Source organism: Phocoena phocoena, chromosome 9 (genome assembly GCF_963924675.1).
Source record: "Phocoena phocoena chromosome 9, mPhoPho1.1, whole genome shotgun sequence".
Lineage (NCBI taxonomy): Eukaryota > Metazoa > Chordata > Mammalia > Artiodactyla > Phocoenidae > Phocoena > Phocoena phocoena.
Genome location: NC_089227.1, coordinates 91,252,147 through 91,271,509, shown reverse-complemented (window position 1 = coordinate 91,271,509; position 19,363 = coordinate 91,252,147). Strand labels below are relative to the sequence as shown.

General features: G+C 43.0%; 1 protein-coding gene across 1 annotated transcript in view; it reads left to right on the top strand.

Annotated features, from left to right (window-relative positions):
• Positions 1 to 4,000: 4,000 nt before the first annotated feature.
• The window catches only part of ATP6V0A4 (ATPase H+ transporting V0 subunit a4), a 48,786-nt gene continuing 33,423 nt past the window's right edge, over positions 4,001 to 19,363 (top strand). Inside the window, exons 1-8 of the mRNA XM_065883806.1 lie at positions 4,001 to 4,117; positions 5,700 to 5,778; positions 6,057 to 6,151; positions 12,905 to 13,030; positions 13,553 to 13,647; positions 14,855 to 14,981; positions 17,553 to 17,635; positions 18,059 to 18,152. Of these exons, the coding sequence (XP_065739878.1) occupies positions 4,001 to 4,117; positions 5,700 to 5,778; positions 6,057 to 6,151; positions 12,905 to 13,030; positions 13,553 to 13,647; positions 14,855 to 14,981; positions 17,553 to 17,635; positions 18,059 to 18,152 (816 nt within the window). The remainder of the gene's footprint in view (positions 4,118 to 5,699; positions 5,779 to 6,056; positions 6,152 to 12,904; positions 13,031 to 13,552; positions 13,648 to 14,854; positions 14,982 to 17,552; positions 17,636 to 18,058; positions 18,153 to 19,363) is intronic.

Here is a 19,363-nt window from a genome sequence, read left to right as displayed (position 1 = left end):
ATAGACTCTCAATAAATATTTATTGAATGGATGAAAGAGTTCAGGTCTTTTACAATTACATGCTTATTACAGACAATATGATTGTAGTTAAATTTTGGTTTACATCCTTTTTTTTTTTTAGGATGAACTTCCCAAAGTGGGATTATTGGGTCAAAGGACAAGCAAATTGACTTTCAGACAGATTGTACTTATTTATTTATATTTTTTGGTCTTGCTGCGTGGCACATGGAATCTTAGTTCCCCGACCACGGATCGAACCCACGTCCCTAGCAGTCCCTAGCAGTGGAAGCTCGGAGTCCTAACCACTGGACAGCCAGGGAGTTCCCCAGGTTGCACTAATTTAGCGTCCTGCCAGTGTCATATGAGCCTGCTGGTCTTCTGCACCTTTGATTTGGGGCTCTAGGAGAAAAAATAGCAAACCTGAAAATAACCTCTCCCTTCTATATTTCCACATGTTAAATAAATATCTAAGATCCTATTGTATTTTACAGATAAGGACACTGAGGGCCTGGGGCGAAATAGCTTCCCCAAGGTCACACATGTTAAAAGGCAGAGATGGGCTCCTGACCCAGGCAGTTTGGATGTTGACTCTGCTCTTAACCATCAAGATGTACTTTTAATTTTCTTATTTTTTTGCGGTACGCGGGCCTCTCACTGCTGTGGCCTCTCCCGTTGCGTAGCACAGGCTCTGGACGCGCAGGCTCAGCGGCCATGACTCACGGGCCCAGCCGCTCCGCAGCACGTGGGATCCTCCTGGACCGGGGCACGAACCCGTGTGCCCTGAATCAGCAGGCGGACTCTCAACCACTGCGCCACAGGGAAGCCCAGGATGTACTTTTTTCTCTATATGCTTCTCAGTGACTCCTGGGCACCAGGACCTTTGGGAGCTACTGTTCCACCCACTGACCCTGACCGGAAGACACAGCACTCCCAGCTGGGGTGAAGAGCAGAAGGGAGGTGGGCAGGGGGAGGGGCAAGAAGAGGGAGGCACTAATTGGGGCAGGGGCTCGTCTTGCCTCCGGAGCTTATCTGATGGGAGAGGCAGAGTCAACACTGATGATGCCTCGGGAAGTTTTCAGTTCTCATCTTCCTGCTCTGCTTTGCGAATCCAGAGTTCAGTCTTTGAAGCTTTGCCCAGGTGACTCTGGACTCTTGAGTGGATCTGCCCTGTTGAGATGGGTGGGTGTGGTCAAGTTTGGCTTCTTAATACCCGTCCTCCACTGCGCCAGGGGCAAAATTGCTGCTTTTTCTTAGCTGATTGTTTCCAAACTGCCTACACCCTGCTTCCTCCCAGGCTAAAGTTAGATTTTTCACCCTGTGTTCTCAAAAGCAATGGTTCTAATTTGATCATACACAAAAATCACCTGAGGGGCTGACTAAAAAGGCAAATCCAGACAACCTGGGAAATGTGAACACTGATGGGATATGTGATATTAAGGAATTATTGTTGAATTTTAGGTGTGACCATAGTATTTTGCGTGTGTGTGTGTGTAACATACACACGGAAGAATCCTTATCTTTTGAATATTTTGATATTCAACTATTTTGAAAGAAAAATGTGATGTATGAGATTTGCTTCAAAATAGCCCAGAGTGGGTAGGAGAAGTGGGTGGGAATTAGATGATACAAAATTCAACAACTGTTGCTGCTGACTGGTGTGTACACGGGGGGTTCTTATACTATCCTCTGTACTTGTGCAGATGCTTGAATTTTTCCATAACAAGGTGTAAAAAACCAAAAAGCACGCTCCTCATTCTAGGGTACATTTTACAGGCACCCAGGGCCTCGGTGAGGGATCTGCTCACCTCACAAAGTGAACTCAGGTGGCCCCTGCAGAGAAACACATCTAATAGGCTCACTCTTCTGCCCCTCACCCCTCCACCAGATAAAAGGGAAAGACAGCAAACCTCAGTAGGAAAAGAATAAATCTCTCAACTGGCTCCGTCTCTTTACCTGGGCCACCTGGAAGCTGAATTTTAGCCATAGGCTATATAGATGGATTTGTCTGTCTATTCTCCTTTGAAAGTTAAGTGTTTTTGAAATTGTTGGTAGGGTAGTGAGTGTGTGTGTTTGTTTTTCCAAAACCATTTTTAAATGTTATTTCATTTCTCCACCGAAAAGGAGTGTTTTAATGTGCGCAGTAGATACGCAGGAACTTGTCTCTGGGGCCCTTCTGAGGCCTCGAGCAACCTCTTCCCAAACCCTCCGCTCACTGGGGGGTAGGTTTCTTCCTCTGGGAAGAAAGTCACCGCTTCCTGGTGGGGCCCCAAGGTCATGGCCGAGGGCACAGGTGGGGCGGGGAGAGGGAGGGGGTTTGAGCAGGGCCGGCCGGCGGAGCAGGTTTGTCCTAGCTCCGGACAGGTCGGTGTTGGTACAACAGAGCCGCCTCTCGGCCTCTGCGGGCGCCCGGGGAGGAGAAGCCGCAGGAGGGGCTCGGCCGTCGCCGCAGGGAGGTCGCCCGCGGAGTCCCCGGCCGGGCTGGTCCCATCCGGCCCGCCGCTCGCCAGCCCGACACACCCGGCCCGGCCGCTGCGGCCCGTGCTGCCAGCTCGGGGTCCGGCGAAGGAAGCCGCGGGAGACCCGCGCCCAGGACCTGCTCGGACAAGGCTGGGTAGGAAGAAGGGGTCTCTACCTTGTGCTCTTTGGTCTGCAAGAAGCTAATGTCTTCCGTCTCGTTTCTATGAAAACATCGCCGTAGTTACCAGAATTAGCAGGATGAAAAATTCCTTCATCTCGGTGTCAAAAGGCAAAAATGGAAAACCAGACTCTGCATTCTGGAGGGAGGGATGAGGGTTAGCCTCTAGTCCATAAATCGGGAAACGTTTTTTGAGCACCTTCTTTGGCATTGAGCTAGACTGGTGATGGAGTGAAAAACACAGAGTTCTGACCTCATGGATCTTTCTGGTTAGTGGGCAAAACAGACACTAAGCAAGTAATTGCATATGATTATATTCTGGGAGGAATATATAGGAGGGGGCTAAGTTCACTGGGAGTGCTGGGGATCGGAAAGCTTATGGAGGAAGAGGATCCTGACACCCAGAGGGAGGAATGACAGGAGTATGCGCGGTGTGGGGAATGCAGGGTGGGGAGGAAGCAGTTGAGGTTCTGAATCTAGGGTAAGTAGGAGAAATTCTGTGAAGCTGGAGGGGAAGGTCGAGGCCAGACGATGCACGCAGCCCTTTGCTGGCTACGTCAAGGGTTTTAGACTTTATCCTGTGGGAAAATGGGACAATGGAAGGATTAAAACAGGAAGGATAAACCCAGTGTCTGGCAAATAGTAGATTATATATTATAAAATGATAAGGAGAAGGGACTCCCTCTGGGAGGTGTGACAGTTCTTCCAAAAGGTTGGACTTCGAGGAAGACAATTTGGTTTGGCAGCAATAGGGCAGTCTATTGGGTCTTGGATGAGAATGGATTCTAGGTGAATATCCTTTTTCCTTATAGAGGACATACAGATTTTTTAAAAAATTCCTGCTGACTGCACAGGGTTCTGTTGTATCAGCTGAATCATTCCCCCTGTTGATGGATCTCTAGGTTAGGTCTATTTATTATTAGTAGTACACACAGTGTTATCAGAAACATCCTTGTGAGTCTATTTCCCCATACATCTCCAAGTTTATCTGGGTGAAGAGCAGTGGAAATCTTGGGTCAGGGATATGAGTAATATAAAGTTTGGTAGATATTGACAAATTGCTCTCTAAAAAGCTGTACAAATGTAACACTTCAAGTATTAAGTGTATGAAAATGTCTGCTTCCCCATACTCTCCACAAACGTGAGTTTTTAATCATATCTTTTAATCTTTTGCCAATCTGATAGGTGGTGAAAATTGCTACCTTGTTTTTGTTAATATTTTAGAAATCAGGAGTGATTCCTGTTGCATTTTTTAGTTCTGTTGGATTTTAATTTGACGCAACTAAAACCAGCTTTCGTCCTAAGGTTTTCACCCATTTGTTACCTCAAATACCTTTGTCTCCTGCAGACCAAGGCTGGGTCAAGATGGCGTCCATATTCCGAAGTGAGGAGATGTGTTTGTCACAGCTCTTCCTCCAGGTTGAGGCTGCATATTGCTGTGTAGCCGAGCTTGGAGAGCTTGGATTGGTTCAGTTCAAAGATGTAAGTACTGCATTCTTTGGAGACCAGAAGAAGGTGGAGTTTCTACTTCTTGGGAGTGAACAAAGTTCAGAGAGAAGAGCCCTGGGCTGGAATAGATGGAATTCGGTGTTTCTAGTTCTTCTGGCTAGGATTTGCGATAACACTGGGCAAGTTACTTGCAAACATGTTCTCCCTTCCTCCCTATGTGTCTCCTCTCTAGGAATGTTTTGAAACTCTAATCACAAAGATGGCACTGTATTTTATTTTCTGATGTACCATCTTCAGAACATTTGATATATCCAATGGGCACATGGATTACCAACCTTTTTCTCAGGGCAGAAACCAATTCTTCCTGACTAGTTAGTCTGAGGAAAAAGTATCCTGGAGTCCACAGTCTCTGCAGTGACATTCTTGGGCTAGACTGTTTCTTTTTTTTTTTTTTTCTTCCAGTTTTATTGAGATATAATTGACCTATAACACTGTGTAAGTTTAAGGTGTACGGCATAATGATTTGACTTTCATACGTCATGAAATGACGACCACAGTAAGTTTAGTGAACATCCATTATCTCCTGTTGATACGAAATTAAATAGAAAAAAATTTTTTTTCCTTGTGATGAGAACTCAGGATTTGCTCTCTTAACTTTCATATATAACATACAGCAGTGTTAGTTATAATTTACCATGTTGTACATTACATCCCTAGTACTTGTTTATCTTATAGTTGGAAGTTTGTACCTTTTGGCTATCTTCATCCAATTTCTCCATTCCCTCACCCCCCACCTCTGGTAACCACAAATCTGATCTCTTTTTCTTTGAGTTGGTTTGTTTCTGAAGTATAATTGACCTACACCTATGGCTATGTTAGTTCCCGGTATACAATGATACCAGGATATCGATATTTCTTTTCATTTCAAAATGATCACCATGAGAAGTCTGTTTACCATCTGTCACTATTGGACTGTCTTGAGTATGATGTTGGGTTATCATTTCCCAGAGGCAGTTTAGATCCTCACCAAAATCTTTTGAATCCAATTTAGAAAATTGAACTCTTTATTTTCTCACTAAGGTCAGGGTCAAAAGTAAGCCCTGCAGAGAAGGGTCATGTCTTGTTCTTTGTGGCCCTAGTTCCTAGCTCAGGACCTGACATGGGGCAGTTCCTCAATAACATTTATTGGGCTGAGCTGTGAAGTCACCACCACAAGGACACTGACTTTTTGTTGAAGACAGGGATACATTGCAGGGAGCTTTGCAGTTTTCAAGGTCCTGCCATATGCATGACGCCTTTGAGGAATTCAAGGCAATTTGGATAGTCAGTGCAGCTAAAAATAAGGAAACCTTAGCTACAAGAGGACTCTTAGAAGTATAAGGAGGCCAGAACTTAAGGCATTTGGGGGGTTGAGTGTAAGAACATCAAGGTGTGTTTTGCCTGGAACTCTGCTGTCTTGTGCACAGAAGTATCTAGTTCTAAGACGATTCCAGCAACATTCTCCAGCATTAAAAAAATGTAATAAAATAACCAAAGAGAATATGTTGGCAGCAGTTGCTACTAATGTGTGCCTTGTGGTTTCACGTGCCTTGTGGTTTCTTCGCCTCCCTTCTAGTTAAATGTGAATGAGAGCCGCTTCCAAAGGAAATTTGTGAATGAAGTCAGAAGGTGTGAATCGCTGGAGAGAATCCTCCGTGAGCCAATTTTCTGCTTGCTGTCTAAAAGTGAACTGGCAGGGAGGGAAATGGTTTGCAGGGCTGATGTCCTGTAATATGCCCCTATTTGTAATGCTACTCTAGGTGATCCTGGAGATGGGTCGGGGAGGTTAGAAATGGGATCCAGGTGCTGTGGCAGGTCCCCAGGGCCATTAAGGCAGCTGAGCTGGGAAAGGCACCTGTCCTGCTTGACCCCATTTCGTAGGTATGAGAAAATACAATCACCTCGGGCTCTCTGGTGGGGTTTTGTCCCTCAGGTTTTCTGGAAGATCAGATGCAAAATGAGATTGAGATTCAGGTGCCTGAGAAGTCCCCGTCGACCCCTCTCCCACGGGAAATGATTACCCTGGAGGTAGGTTCTTTGCGACTTTACTGAGGACAGTCACGAAGTCTGTCTCCTGGGGCCTCTGCAAGCCTCTCATGGGTCCTTTACCCCGTTGCTGAAGGTGGGGAGGCGGATTTATGTGTTGTTCCACTTTTCAGTGTTACTCCCCCAGGAAAATCCCATGGTGCAATTTTTAGAGTCACTCTCCCTAATCCAGGAGAGAGCTCTCTTTCTCAACGTAGCCCTAGGGAAGCTCACTCCACTTTGAGGAGTGGTTTCCTTTGGGACATAAGATTCTTACAGGTAGCAAAGTTTTGTCTATATGATGCCACTGAACAGACCTTACACTGGCACAGTGGGAGGTTTCCTTTTTTTCTTTCTTCTTTTTTAAAATGACAGTCATCATGCTGTACATTACATTCCCAGGACTTATTTTATAACTGGAAATTTGCACCTTTTGATCCCCTTCACCCATTTCACCCACCCCCCCCTCACCCCGCCTCTGGCAACCACCAATCTATTCTCTGGATCTCTGAGTTTAGTTTCTTTTTAGGCTCCACATTCTACATGTAAGTGAGATCATACAGTATTTGTCTTTCTCAGCCTGACTCACCTCACTTAGCAGAATGCCCTCGAGGTACATCCATGTCGCAAATGGCAGGATTTCCTTCCCTTTTTTATGGCTGAATAATATTCCTTTGTGTATATGTACCACATATTCTTTATCCACGCATCTGTTGGTGGACACTTGTGTTTTTCCACGTCTTGGCTATTGTTAATTCTGCAGTGAACGTGGGGATGTCAATATCATTTTAAGATAGTGATTTCATTTCCTTTGGATAAAATACCCAGAAGTGGAATTGCTGGATCCAATGGGTTGTTTTCTAATTATCTGTGTGGTGGGAAATAGCTGATGCATTTGTTCCAGTCTGGATTGAGGCCTCTCCTCAGACTGGCTCCTGAGGTCAAGTGTGAGAAGACAGCAGTTTTCTTTAGCCAAGGTCACTGTGGCCGGTGGGGCCCTTCCTCTTTCTTTCCCCTTTCTGTCTAGTTGCTTTTATAAAACACTGAGTACCTGCCACACACAGGGCACCTTAGAGAGAAGTGAAACATGGTCTTGCCCTCTAGGAGCCCTCTAGAGCAGGTGGTAGAGAAGGCAGGGTGAGGCAGAGGGAGAGGATGCCAAAAGGTAGGCAGAACCAGATCCCAGAAGGCCCTGTAGATCTTTTTTAAAAAATACATTTATTTATTTATTTATTTTTGGCTGCATTGGGTCTTCGTTGTTGCGCACGGGCTTTCTCTAGTTGCGGTGAGCGGGGGCTACTCTTCGTCCTGGTACGCGGGCTTCTCACTGCGGTGGCTTCTCTTGTTGCGGAGCACGGGCTCTGGGCGCGCGAGCTTCAGTAGTTGTGGCACACGGGTTCAGTAGTTGTGGCTCGCGGGCTCTAGAGCGCAGGCTCAGTCGTTGTGGCGCACGGGCTTAGTTGCTCCATGGCATGTGGGATCTTCCCGGATCAGGGCTCGAACCCATGTACCTTGCATTGGCAGGCGGATTCTTAACCACTGTGCTACCAGGGAAGTCCCAGCCCTGTAGATCTGGATTAAAAAAAAAAAAATTGGAGTTTTTATTGTCAGAGGAGGAAGGGCTCCCTAAGGGAGGCGGGCAGGTAAGGAAGAGCTTCACCGAGTTGAACCTTATCTCTGGCTGGGTTTTCTCGTTTGTTTTTTGTTTTCTTTTAAGATAACTTAAAATTCTTGAAATTGTTGAAGTCATCAGTAGTATAAGTCTAGATCCTCTAACAGAAATATGAGGCTGGCAACTCCCCTAGGAAATATTTTGGATCTTGTCTTATTAAAATCTGGACATTTGGGGAGAACGTTTTTAATCCATATGAATCGGATTTCCATAAAGTCATCTCCACTTTCAGTCTTATCACTAGTCTTCTAATACCAGCCCTGTTAATTAACAGCTCCCCTCCCCCTTACCTTCCTAAACACCTAGAGCTGATCTTGTGGACTGTGAGATATCTTAATGGCTCATGTTTTTACCATAATCTTTACTTTTAAATTGACGTATGGTTGATTTACAATGTTGTGTTAGTTTCTGGTGTACAGCAAAGTGATTCAGTTATACATATACACATATATGTTCTTTTTCAGGTTCTTTTCCATAATAGGTTATTAGAAGACATTGTTCCCTGTGCTATGTAGTACAACTTTGTTGTTTATCTATTTTATATATGGTACTGTGTATCTGTTAATCTCAAATTCCTAATTTATCCCTCCTCCCCTTCCCCTTTGGTAACCTTAAATTTGTTTTCTATGCCTGTGAACGTAAATAAGTTCATTTGTATTTTTTTTTTTTTTAGATTCCACATATAAGTGATATCATATGATATTTGTCTTTCTCTGCCTCACTTCACTTAGTATGATAATCTCTAGGTCCATCCATGTTGCTGCAAAATCACTCTAATCTTATTTCTGAGTTTTGGCAGAAGTTTTCCTAGTTTTCCAACTTTCTTCTTAACTATTTCATTCTTTTTTTTTTTTTTACAGTGTTGTGTTAGTTTCTGGCATTCAGCAAAGTGGCTCAGTTATCCATATGTATAATCTTTTTCATCCTCTTTTCATTCCAGTCCCTTCTGCCTCCCTACCGCCAGCCTAATTTTTGTCATGGTGTCGCTCTATCTTGTCACTTCCCTGCTTGGGAATGTACGATGGTTCCCTTCTTACCTATGTCAGGCCCATGCTGGCAGCAAAGCCCGCTCTCCTCAGCCCTGTCCTACCTCTCAAGTCCTCCGCTGTCCTCGGGCAGGTCCCTTGATTGTACACTCTTATACGATATTGAGGATCCCAAAGAGCTTTATTTATGAGGGTTATATTTACTGATATTACTGCATTAGGAACTAAAGCTGAAAAAAAGCAAACTAGTTATTGCAGTGGGTCCCCTACATACAAACCTTCAAGTTGCAAACTTTCAAAGATGCGAACGTGCATCTGGTTCCAGCAAAGAACCAGAACCTGTGCCATCAACGTCAGGCGTGAGTGAAATTGCAGCTTGCCCTCCGTCTCCTGTTGCTGACAGTCCTTCAGCTCTACCATCTCCCACCTCCTCTCCCTCCTCCAGGCAGTAACTCTTCTTGCCTGTTCACTCGATGCCAGCCCCTGTGTGCCAGCTGTTGTACTGTACAGTTGTACCTTTCAAAGTACTGTACTGTAAGGTTAAGAATTTTTTGTGTGTGTTTGTTTTTCGTGTATTATTTGTGTGAAAAGCATTATAAACCTATTACAATACAGTACTACGTAGCCGATTGTGTTGTTAGTTGAGTACCTAGGTTAATTTTGTTGGACTTACAAACAAACGCGCTCTTGGAACAGAACTCGTTGGTAAGTAGGTGACTTGCTGTAACTCATTTAAAAATAACAATATCTCATTACATGTTAACATTTTTTTAACGGAAAATAATTGTATTTTCCAAAACAAAAACTTTAGTGAATAAGAGTGAGGTCGTTTGCAAATTTCTTAAATGCATGGCTTAATAGAAGACTGGCTTCTCGTGTCTGTTCTGCTCTGAATCTGTTGGGATATGTTATTCTCGCTGAAGTATGTAAAGAGAATTCAGCCTTGCACAATAGGTAGTTGGAAAAGGGAGGAGAATTTTAATAGTCTTTTCAAATAACTGCAGATATTCTTTGATATTACATTGAAACTTGACACGCATGGAGACTCTTGCTTTTGTTAAACAGGTAACAAGTATTTTTATTTCCAAATTGACATTGGTTATATGTTTTAGACAGGAGCTTAAAAAATCACTTCATCCCAGTGAGTTTGTTATGGGCTGACTGGTTGGTTTGAAACTGTACACATTTGTAATAATAACCAGTTAGATAAGGGGCAGTCAGATGCGTGCCAACAGTCTTTGCTCAGTATTTTCCTTCTAGATACTATTTATTGTAAAGATGAAATTAAAACAACATGTGCTTATGAGAGTAATATGTGTCTTACCATTGATCACAGGGATTGGTTCATTGATTCAGCTGATCTGGCAGTGACTTGAGTGTTCCTCCCACATTCCTAGAAAGGAGAATCCTGGCAGTACTACACAGTGGCTTGGGCCCTTGCCTTGTAGAATTTCTAAAGAGGCTTTCGTAGCAATCCTAGAGGGAATAATATAATTCAGGAAATAAAATGTACCCACAAATCTACCATCTCAGCTTAAACTGCCTTAATTTTTCTGTTTTTATTCTTGCCAGCTGTATTTTTTATAACTACGTATCCATAATATACATTATAGTTTTCTACTTTTCCATTTACCATCATGTTGTAAACCACTTCTTAGATACTGCATAGTCCTCCAAAATATTTTTAATGGCAGCATTACTTTTAATGGAATCATTAAATGGATAGAGCAGATGGTTAAGAAATGAGGATTTTGGGGCTTCCCTGGTGGCGCAGTGGTTGAGAGTCCGCCTGCCAATGCGGGGGACATGGGTTCGGGCCCTGGTCCGGGAGGATCCCACACGCCATGGAGCAACTGGGCCCATGAGCCACAACTACTGAGCCTGCACTCTGGAGCCCGTGAGCCACAACTGCTGAGCCCACGTGCCACAACTACTGAAGCCTGCGTACAGTAACAAAGACACAACACAGCCAAAAATAAATAAATTTATTTAAAAAAAAAAGAAGAAATGAGGATTTCATTTTTTTCCCCAACTTGTGCCACCTATAGTCAGTGTTCAAAATTCAGGGTAGTGATTGTTTTTGAGAGGGGAAGGAATGGGATGCGATTGAAGCTGGGTGACCAGTGTGTGGGTTCATTATGTGGTCTCCCTACTAAAGTATGTTTGAAAAATGTTAAATATTCAATTTTGTCTGATATTAAGGTGCTTTTTTTTAGAAGATAGGAACTAACATTTGCATGGAAATCTTTTTATTTATTTATTTTTTGTTTGTTTAATTTCTTCGGTAAGGGTGTCTCTTAGATGGATTTTTGAAACATCTAGCATGATACTGTCAGTCTTTTAATAGGTGACCTTAATCCATTTTCGTTTATTGTGATTACTGAGTTACTGGCTCTTTGTTATACCATTCCTTTGTTGTTTTCCTCCCCTTTCCTGCCTTTCTGTAATGCCCTTCAACCCTTTTCACCCTTCTCTTGGGTTGAAAGCTATAGATTATAGTTAAGCTTAACATCTGGAGATACACACTTAGTAAATTCTTCCCATAAAATCTGCTGCTGGTTCAATGCTCCTTCCTTTGTGGATTATATGTCTTTTTTCCCTCAATGGCCTTTAAGGTTTTGTCTTTGTTCTATAGTTTCACTACAATGTGTTTAAGTATGGATTCATTTGTAATTGTTTTTATTAAATAATTGGTGTATTAGGATTTTTAGAAGATACATGTATGGTACAAAGAATAATGATATAGCAAGTATCAAGTGTCACCACCCTGTATAAGATGAAAGGTCACTGCAGTGATGCTCTTAAAGCCCTCTGTGTGCCCCTCATCTCACCCCTCCCCTCCTCCCTTGGAGATAATCACTACCTGAATTTTGTATTTTTCATGTTTCTGAAATGAATTCATTTTCACTGCTGGGTAGTGTTTCTTTTATTTAATGTACCACACTTTATCCATTCTATTGTTGATGGATATTGGATGAATGAGAAATGAGCTTTCATATTTTAACATTATTTGCTAAATCTCAAATTGTGTCCAGTAGAGAGTTGATCCTCACCTGTTGGATCTTTTTTTTTTTAATATTTATTTATTTGGTTGCACTGGGTCTTGGTTGCGGCTCGAGGGCTCCTTAGTTGTGGCACGCGAACTCTTAGTTGTGGCATGCATGTGGGATCTAGTTCCCTGACCAGGGATCGAACCCAGGCCCCCTGCATTGGGAGTGCGGAGTCTTAACCACTACACCACTAGGGAAGTCCCTACTCACCTATTGGATTTTGAATTTCAGTAGCTGTATGTTACATTTTTAAGATTTCTAAGTAGTTCTTTTTTAATACTTCCTGTTCTTTCATTTTATGACATGTTTGTTTAGTAATTTCTTGTTTTACTTTTTAGTGGAAGTAATACCTTTGTCTATCTCTCCGAACATTCAAAACTCTTTCAGACTATTCTGTAAAAATAATTCCACCCACTGAGATTTTGTGTTCTGATTGTTGATTTTGTTGGTGACTTTTCCTGTCATTAGATTTCTTCATGAGCCGTATTCTTTTTGTAGCCTCACTTGAAAGGGAGATTGGTTTCTTCTTCGTTTTTGTAATCTTGCCTTCTTTGCTCACAGAAGCCTTCTGTGCTTCTCTATGTTGCCTTTTTCACTTGCTTGTACCTGGTTCTCCAGGACCCCCCCACTCAGAACTGGTGGTTTATCTTTTTATATCTTATGAGAAAATATATTTTGTATTTTATCACTATAACGTGTTTGGGGCAGAAGGAATTCTCAACATGTAAATTTACTCCAGCTTCCCTATTCAGTGTTTAAAATGGGGGCAGAGACGTGATTTGCTGAAATGCCTTCACTTCCTCATGCAGCTAACGTCCCTTCCCCCAGATTGTTTTCTGATCCTCCCCATTTGATGAGAGAACTCCTGTGAGCGGCTTTACTTACAGCTCCACAATCTTGCTGAGTTTGACTGAACAGGCCTCTCAACTTCAAGCTACCTTGTGATGCACTGAATACCGCTTTGATATTTAGTTATCCGTTACGGTTAATGTACAGTAAACGTCATAATGCTTTCTGCCCGGCTTACTTTCTTTTCCCTCCTGCATAGACTGCTCTAGAAAAACTGGAAGGAGAGTTACAGGAAGCCAATGAGAACTATCAGGCTTTGAAGAAAAGCTTCCTAGAACTGACTGAATTCAAACATCTCCTGAAGAAAACCCAGGACTTCTTTGAGGTTGTAATTTGGGGACTATTTATTCAAGGGCCTTTTCCGCCAGAACCTCAAATTTCCATATCGACAACTGGCTGGTTTGGAATATGAATAAATTGTGCTGTTTCTGTCACATGGCTGGGCCGAGGGGGAGGGGGAGGGTTAGGGTGGCACGTGGTACTGGTTGAAATGAATGCAGAAACATTAAGGTGCTCACTAAAAAGGATGTGGTGCCCCAAATGGCCCAGACAGAAGTGGAAGTCAGAAAAAAGCACCAGTTAGTTTGAGCAGGTTTGGGATTTTGGTAGGAAGAGACTGCGGAAGCTTTTTGAACCGTCAAGGGGCACTCTACCTTTTTTTTTTTTTGACACACACATAAATCTTTATTTAAAACAGAAAAATAGATCAGGTCTAAGCAGTCTACCTTTTGAATTCTAACTATTTGTGGAAAATTGAAATATCATTAAAAGCAGACAAAACTATGAGGTGTGGTTTTAAGGTAGTCTAAATACATTTAAATGAAAATAGTGATTCTTTGACTTTCAGACGGAAACCAATTTAGCTGATGATTTCTTTATGGAAGACACTTCTGGTCTCCTGGAGTTAAGACCTACACCTGCATACATGAGTGGAAAGCTGGGGTTAGTGAAACTCCCTGCTCTGAAGGTTATGTGTAGATGGCTCCCTGGTCCGTAGCTCAGTGCCCGGTGCAACATTTCCCTGAGTGTTTGAGTGAATGAATGAATGAATGGACAAATAGCGACCGGCATGAGGACTCTTTCACATGACTGTAAGGCCTCCACCAGTAATAAACCCAAGTTTAACCTCACCAGGTTAGTGGAGTTGCAGGTAGTGTTACCTTGTTTATGGTGATACTGACCTTCTTGGGTCTGAAGAGTGCGATGTGTGTATTGTCTCCACATGGGAAGGATGTAGTGATAATTGTTTAGATGGGGTTTCACAACTGTTCCCTGGCTTTGGAACAATTATGGGATACATGTTTTTTTTTTTTTTCCTGGTCTCTAAAATACTGTTTTGGTAATAAAATAGATTTGGAGTGTGAAGTTTGAGTGTAATTAGCGATGAGGTAGTTATGCAATCGTGTCTTCCACAAGTAGAGGTAATAGGATGTGATAATACCCACCAAAATGTGTGGTGATTCAAAATGGTGGGATTTCATTCAGTGTCCAAGTAAAACTGATGAAAATGAGTTTTAGAATTCTAGTTTTTTATTCAATAGGTACTTGGGGGCATGCTATTTGAGGCACTAGACATTGAATTTGAAATGGCAAGGAAAATATGTATTGAAAATATTTGATCGGAAGGTAATACAGAATCAATGTACATTTAAAGTAATAGGCCAGTGAAAGTAACCATTCTAAAGTTCATTTGAAAAGTTCGGATCAGAAATTATCTAGATACCTAGATGATTGTAAAAGCAGAGATGTATAGAAATCAATATATATGTTTCAGTTTTAGTACCTTATTTGTATAAACTCATAGAAACCATTGTTGAGCAGGTTGAACACTTGTTCCCTTTAGCTACAATGCTATAATGAATGGTCTATCGTATTTTTAATTGCAAATAAGTGTATGTATAGTATTGGGATGATTAAGGAAACCCGGACATGTCAAAGGAAACAGGAGGTCAAAAGGGACTTGGGGAAAGTTGGGGCTGGGATCCAGAGTGGCCTTGTGGCCCCTGCCCATCAGGGCTATGTCCTTACCTCCCGCTCAGAGGGAAGGTGGTCCTCCACCTTGTGATTGCATATCTTCCTATCCTACAGGGCCTTTTCTCTGCACCCCGCTCCCTGTGCCTCAGTAATATGTCCTCTTCTGACTGCCCAGGTTCACGGCTGGTGTGGTCAACCGGGAGAGGATGGCTTCCTTTGAGAGGCTGCTGTGGCGAATTTGCCGAGGAAACATCTACTTAAAGTTCAGTGAGATGGACACAGTTCTGGAAGATCCCGTTACAGTGGGTATCTCAGGCTGCAGGAAATGTTTTCTTAAATTTTCTGTAGCCCCACCAGAAGGGTTTCATTCTCTCAAACACTGAGTCTTTAGCTCTATGAAGCTAATATCTATTTCCTTTTTTTCTCCTTTCTTTTCTTTTTTCCTCCCCAACCCCTCCTTTTAAAAAATACCCATGAAAGAACTGAGTCTTGTTGACACCTCGTAAGTGTTCATTCCTCCAAATACCGTAGCTGTACCAGTTCCTGGAAACTTAGCTGTAGTAGTGCCATGTGGAATGGCAGCTGTGTCTTCATCACAAAGCACTGAGAACTGATTTAGGTCAGTGCATCCCAAGCTCCAGTGTTCATGGGAGCATGAGATCTTGTTCAGTGTATCGACAGATTCTGATTCAGTGGGTGGTGGTGCCCGGGAGCCCGAATTTCTAATCAGCTTGCAGTTAGTTGCTGGTAGTCAGTGGGCCACACACTTCGAACAAAGATTTTGAGGGTCCCCTTCACTGAGTGCCACACGGTATTGCTACTAAATCTATAGGGTATGCTTCCTCCACCCTTCCGGCCAGTATTTAAATCCACTTACTTTTTAATTCCAAGAAGCTGGGCTTATTTCTAAAAGAGTCATAATCTTGTCTATAGTAGAGGCTAAAAAAATGTAATTTTAAGTTTTATTTCATGGAAAACAACTTCACTGTTAAAACAAATACAATTTAAAATAAGAAAAAAGCACTTGTTTTAAAAAAAAAATGCAGTACCATTCTAATGTCTTTATTTTTTTCTTGTCCTCTTTCTCTCTAGTCCATAGCCATAAGCAGGTGTAATTTAATATGGTTGTAGAAATAGCATGGAAATCATTTTTTTTGGCCTTCCCTTGATTTAAATAACATAAATGCCCTCCTGTATTACTATGTGCCATTTATAAATATCATTTTAAAATTCGACAATTGAATCATTCCTTTTCACAATCACGTTTTGACATGGAATAGTCATGGTGGTAGAGAGAGTATTTACAAAGTAAGATGACTTTAGCCTGGTGACATTGAAGATCACTGAACAGATAGCATGAGATCAGAATGGATTCCTGGTTCTGGTGGATCCAGAGACAAAGAAGGATCTGAGAGATTCAGCAAAGGACTAGGGGTGAACTCCATGGTTGAAGGAACCTTTATTCCTTCAAATAATGTAAAGCAGTCAGTTCCCCAAATCCTGAAGTACTTCCCTGCTCCCATGAGCACCTAGCAAAGAGGCTGTTCGTTCTGGTATTATTTTCAGTTGGTCCCTCATGTTTCCATTGAGTTGATGGGACATTAACCGTCGGTTATTAGACACTTTATTTCCAATTTTTCTCCAGAATATAGACACTATGATAAGCATCTTCATGCATGTGGATTTTTATTTTGAAGTATTTCCATGGCATGAATTCAGGAAATAGGACTGCTGGCCTAAAGGGTGTGAGCATTTTCATGACCCTCGATAGGTCCTGACAAATGGCTTTTCATTGGGGTCGTACCTGATTCCAAAGATACATGATACCCAAGTGTTGGGAGCCAAGAAGTTTTCGCCATTAGAAGATGGCCGACATCCTGCTTCTCTTCCTGCTTAATGAGATAAAAGCCCGCGCCTAAAAACAAAAGCCCGCGCCTAAAAACGAAAGCCCGCGCACGCAGCACCAATGATAATTTGCCAAATACTTCCCTTATTCTGGATCCCGCCCCCCTTTTCTCTGTACTGTATAAATACAGCTACTGCAGCAATAAAAGTTTGAGGCTTGATCAGGATTTTGTCTTGCCTCCATTCTTTCGCGTCTCCTGCCCCTTCTTCTCTTTTCAACCCCTACAGGTTCCTCCTCGGACTCACAAGGATTTGTCCTGCTGGTCGGGACTCCCGGGGACGCCCGGGGCCGAGCACACCCAAGTGGTGTGTGATGAGTGCGTTGGATTTGTTACCGCTTTTCCAACAATGGGTTTCATTTTGCCTTTACCCCCCCCATCCCAAACTAAAGAGAGTAAAACAGCACATTTCTTCGCTTACAGTAAACGTTGAACTTTTCCAGATATTCTTGTGAAATGCATATTTTTTCCTTTCTTGTGAAATGTCAAACTTGGACTTTTAAATTGCATTTAATCAGGGTTCTTACGGTCATACACTGAGTGTGTGAGTCCAACATTAGACCTGGCTCTACCTTTGTTAAATATCAAACACCCAGTCCCCCCTGAAATGTCAATGTTGTGTATGAGTTAACTCTGGTGAGCTAGATCAGCTCTTTTTATTTTAAGCCTTTGCAATATCCTGGTCCCTCTCTTCTGGGTGTTTTCTTAACACACCTCTTAAGCACAGGGCTTAGAGCTGAACACAAGGCTCAACTGTGATCCAAATAGTGTAGCAAACAGCAGGGTGGTCCCTTTAAGGCTGTATCGGCCTTCCTGGGCGCCCCGCCCAGCCTGCCTCAGTGGCCTTGCCCTCAACCATCATGAGTTACGAACTTGAATCAACTGGGAGAAGTTTAAGTTTTCCAATTTTAAATTTAGAAAATTTTAAATTTTTCTAAAAATATATTTTTCACTGTTTTGATTTTCCAGAGAGAAGAAATTAAAAAGAATATATTCATCATATTTTATCAAGGAGAGCAGCTCAGGCAGAAAATCAAGAAGATTTGTGATGGGTAAGTGGCTATTAAGGGCTTTTTTTTTTTTTTTTTTTGCGGTACGCGGGCCTTTCAGTGTTGTGGCCTCTTCCGTTGCGGAGCACAGGCTCCGGATGTGCAGGCTTAGCGGCCATGGCTCACAGGCCCAGCCGCTCCGCGGCATGTGGGATCTTCCCGGACCAGGGCACGAACCCGTGTCCCCTGCATCGGCAGGCGGACTCCCAACCACTGCGCCACCAGGGAAGCCCAAGGGCTCTTTTCATCAGCAATTTGGGTCAGAATTAGGTCAGGTTGTGTGCAATACATTGAATACAATACGTAGAACCTAGGGGAAGGCGGTCATCTAACCAAAGTGGGCAAATGATGGGTTAGCGGAAAAGGATGTGCAGAAGGCTTCTTGGCGGTAACCCATGTGTGTCCTTTGAAATGTGTGAAACACAGGTTTCGAGCCACCATATACCCCTGCCCAGAGCCGGCGTCGGAGCGCAGAGAGATGCTGGATGGTGTCAACATGAGGCTGGAAGATTTAATCACTGTGAGTGAGGTGTTCGGGCTGGTGACCCGAGCGGGGGCTGCCGATGGGCTACGTCTGCCGTTTCCTTATAAGTCCTGTCTCCCAGGGCCCTTGCTCCAAGGCCGGCTGGAATGTCTGCTATGCTCTTCTGGCTGTTGCGGCAGGAGCTTCATAATTAGGGAGCAGTGTTCACTAAGTTCACGGTGATGATTCTGCATGTCAGTGATGCTTTGCCTGGGCTTAGAATTAACCACAGCCCTGGTCAACCTGCAGGTGCCCACCCCAGTCTGATAAAAGGAGGCTTTTATTGCCAGACTGGCCTAGGCCGCATCTGTGATATAACTCACTAGCCAATTAAGTCGACCAGCCAGTCTTGCTGATTCTGTTTCCACGGAATTGCCCAGTTGTGTGAGCCAAGCGATTAATTCTGTCAAGACAGTGAGTCTAGTTTCACATATGAACACGCCCCCAATTCATATCCTCTTCTCGAATCTGTCATCAGCTAGGATGGGCTCTCAACACATATGATTTTCTTCAATAAGCTTTGCAAGTAGTCACTGAAAGGAGCTGGGCCTACATCAAATCGCCTATTCCAGACCAGCCCTGTCCAATAGAACTCTGTGTGGTGGTGAAAACGTTATATAACCTGCAAGTCCAGTGCGATAGCCATGGGCCACATGTGACCACTGAGCACTTGAAACGTGGCTAGTGCAACTGGGGGACGGGATTTTTATTTGTATAAAATGCGGCTGCTGTTTTGGTCAGCACAGTTCTAGGTCCTCAATGAGTATCTTTAGAAATCAGGTGTGTGTGTTTTTCGAAACTCCTAGGCTAACAGACATCTTTATCTTCCCAGAAAAAGCTGTGTTTAATTGTTCTCATCCTCTCTGTTCCCTCTTTGTCACTTGTCAGGGAGACCGTGGTTCCCTGAAGCAATTACCCTTGAAGTCCTTTGCCCCCAAATACTCTGCTGGATTTTATGAAAACTGCACGAGGAGAATGGAAGTTATGCTAAACTTACATTTCGGATGACTTGAGTAGCCCCGTGTAGAGGTTACTGAAGAGGGTTTCTGTGTTGTATCACCAGAACAAAAACTAATTCCACTAAATAAATTCTGTGGGGGCCAAATTGCCTCTTCATTCCTTCATTCATTAATTCGTCTGTCATTTATTGGAGAGGTTATGTATGTGAGGCATTTTGATAGGTGTATTTGTCTCCTACTGCTGCTATA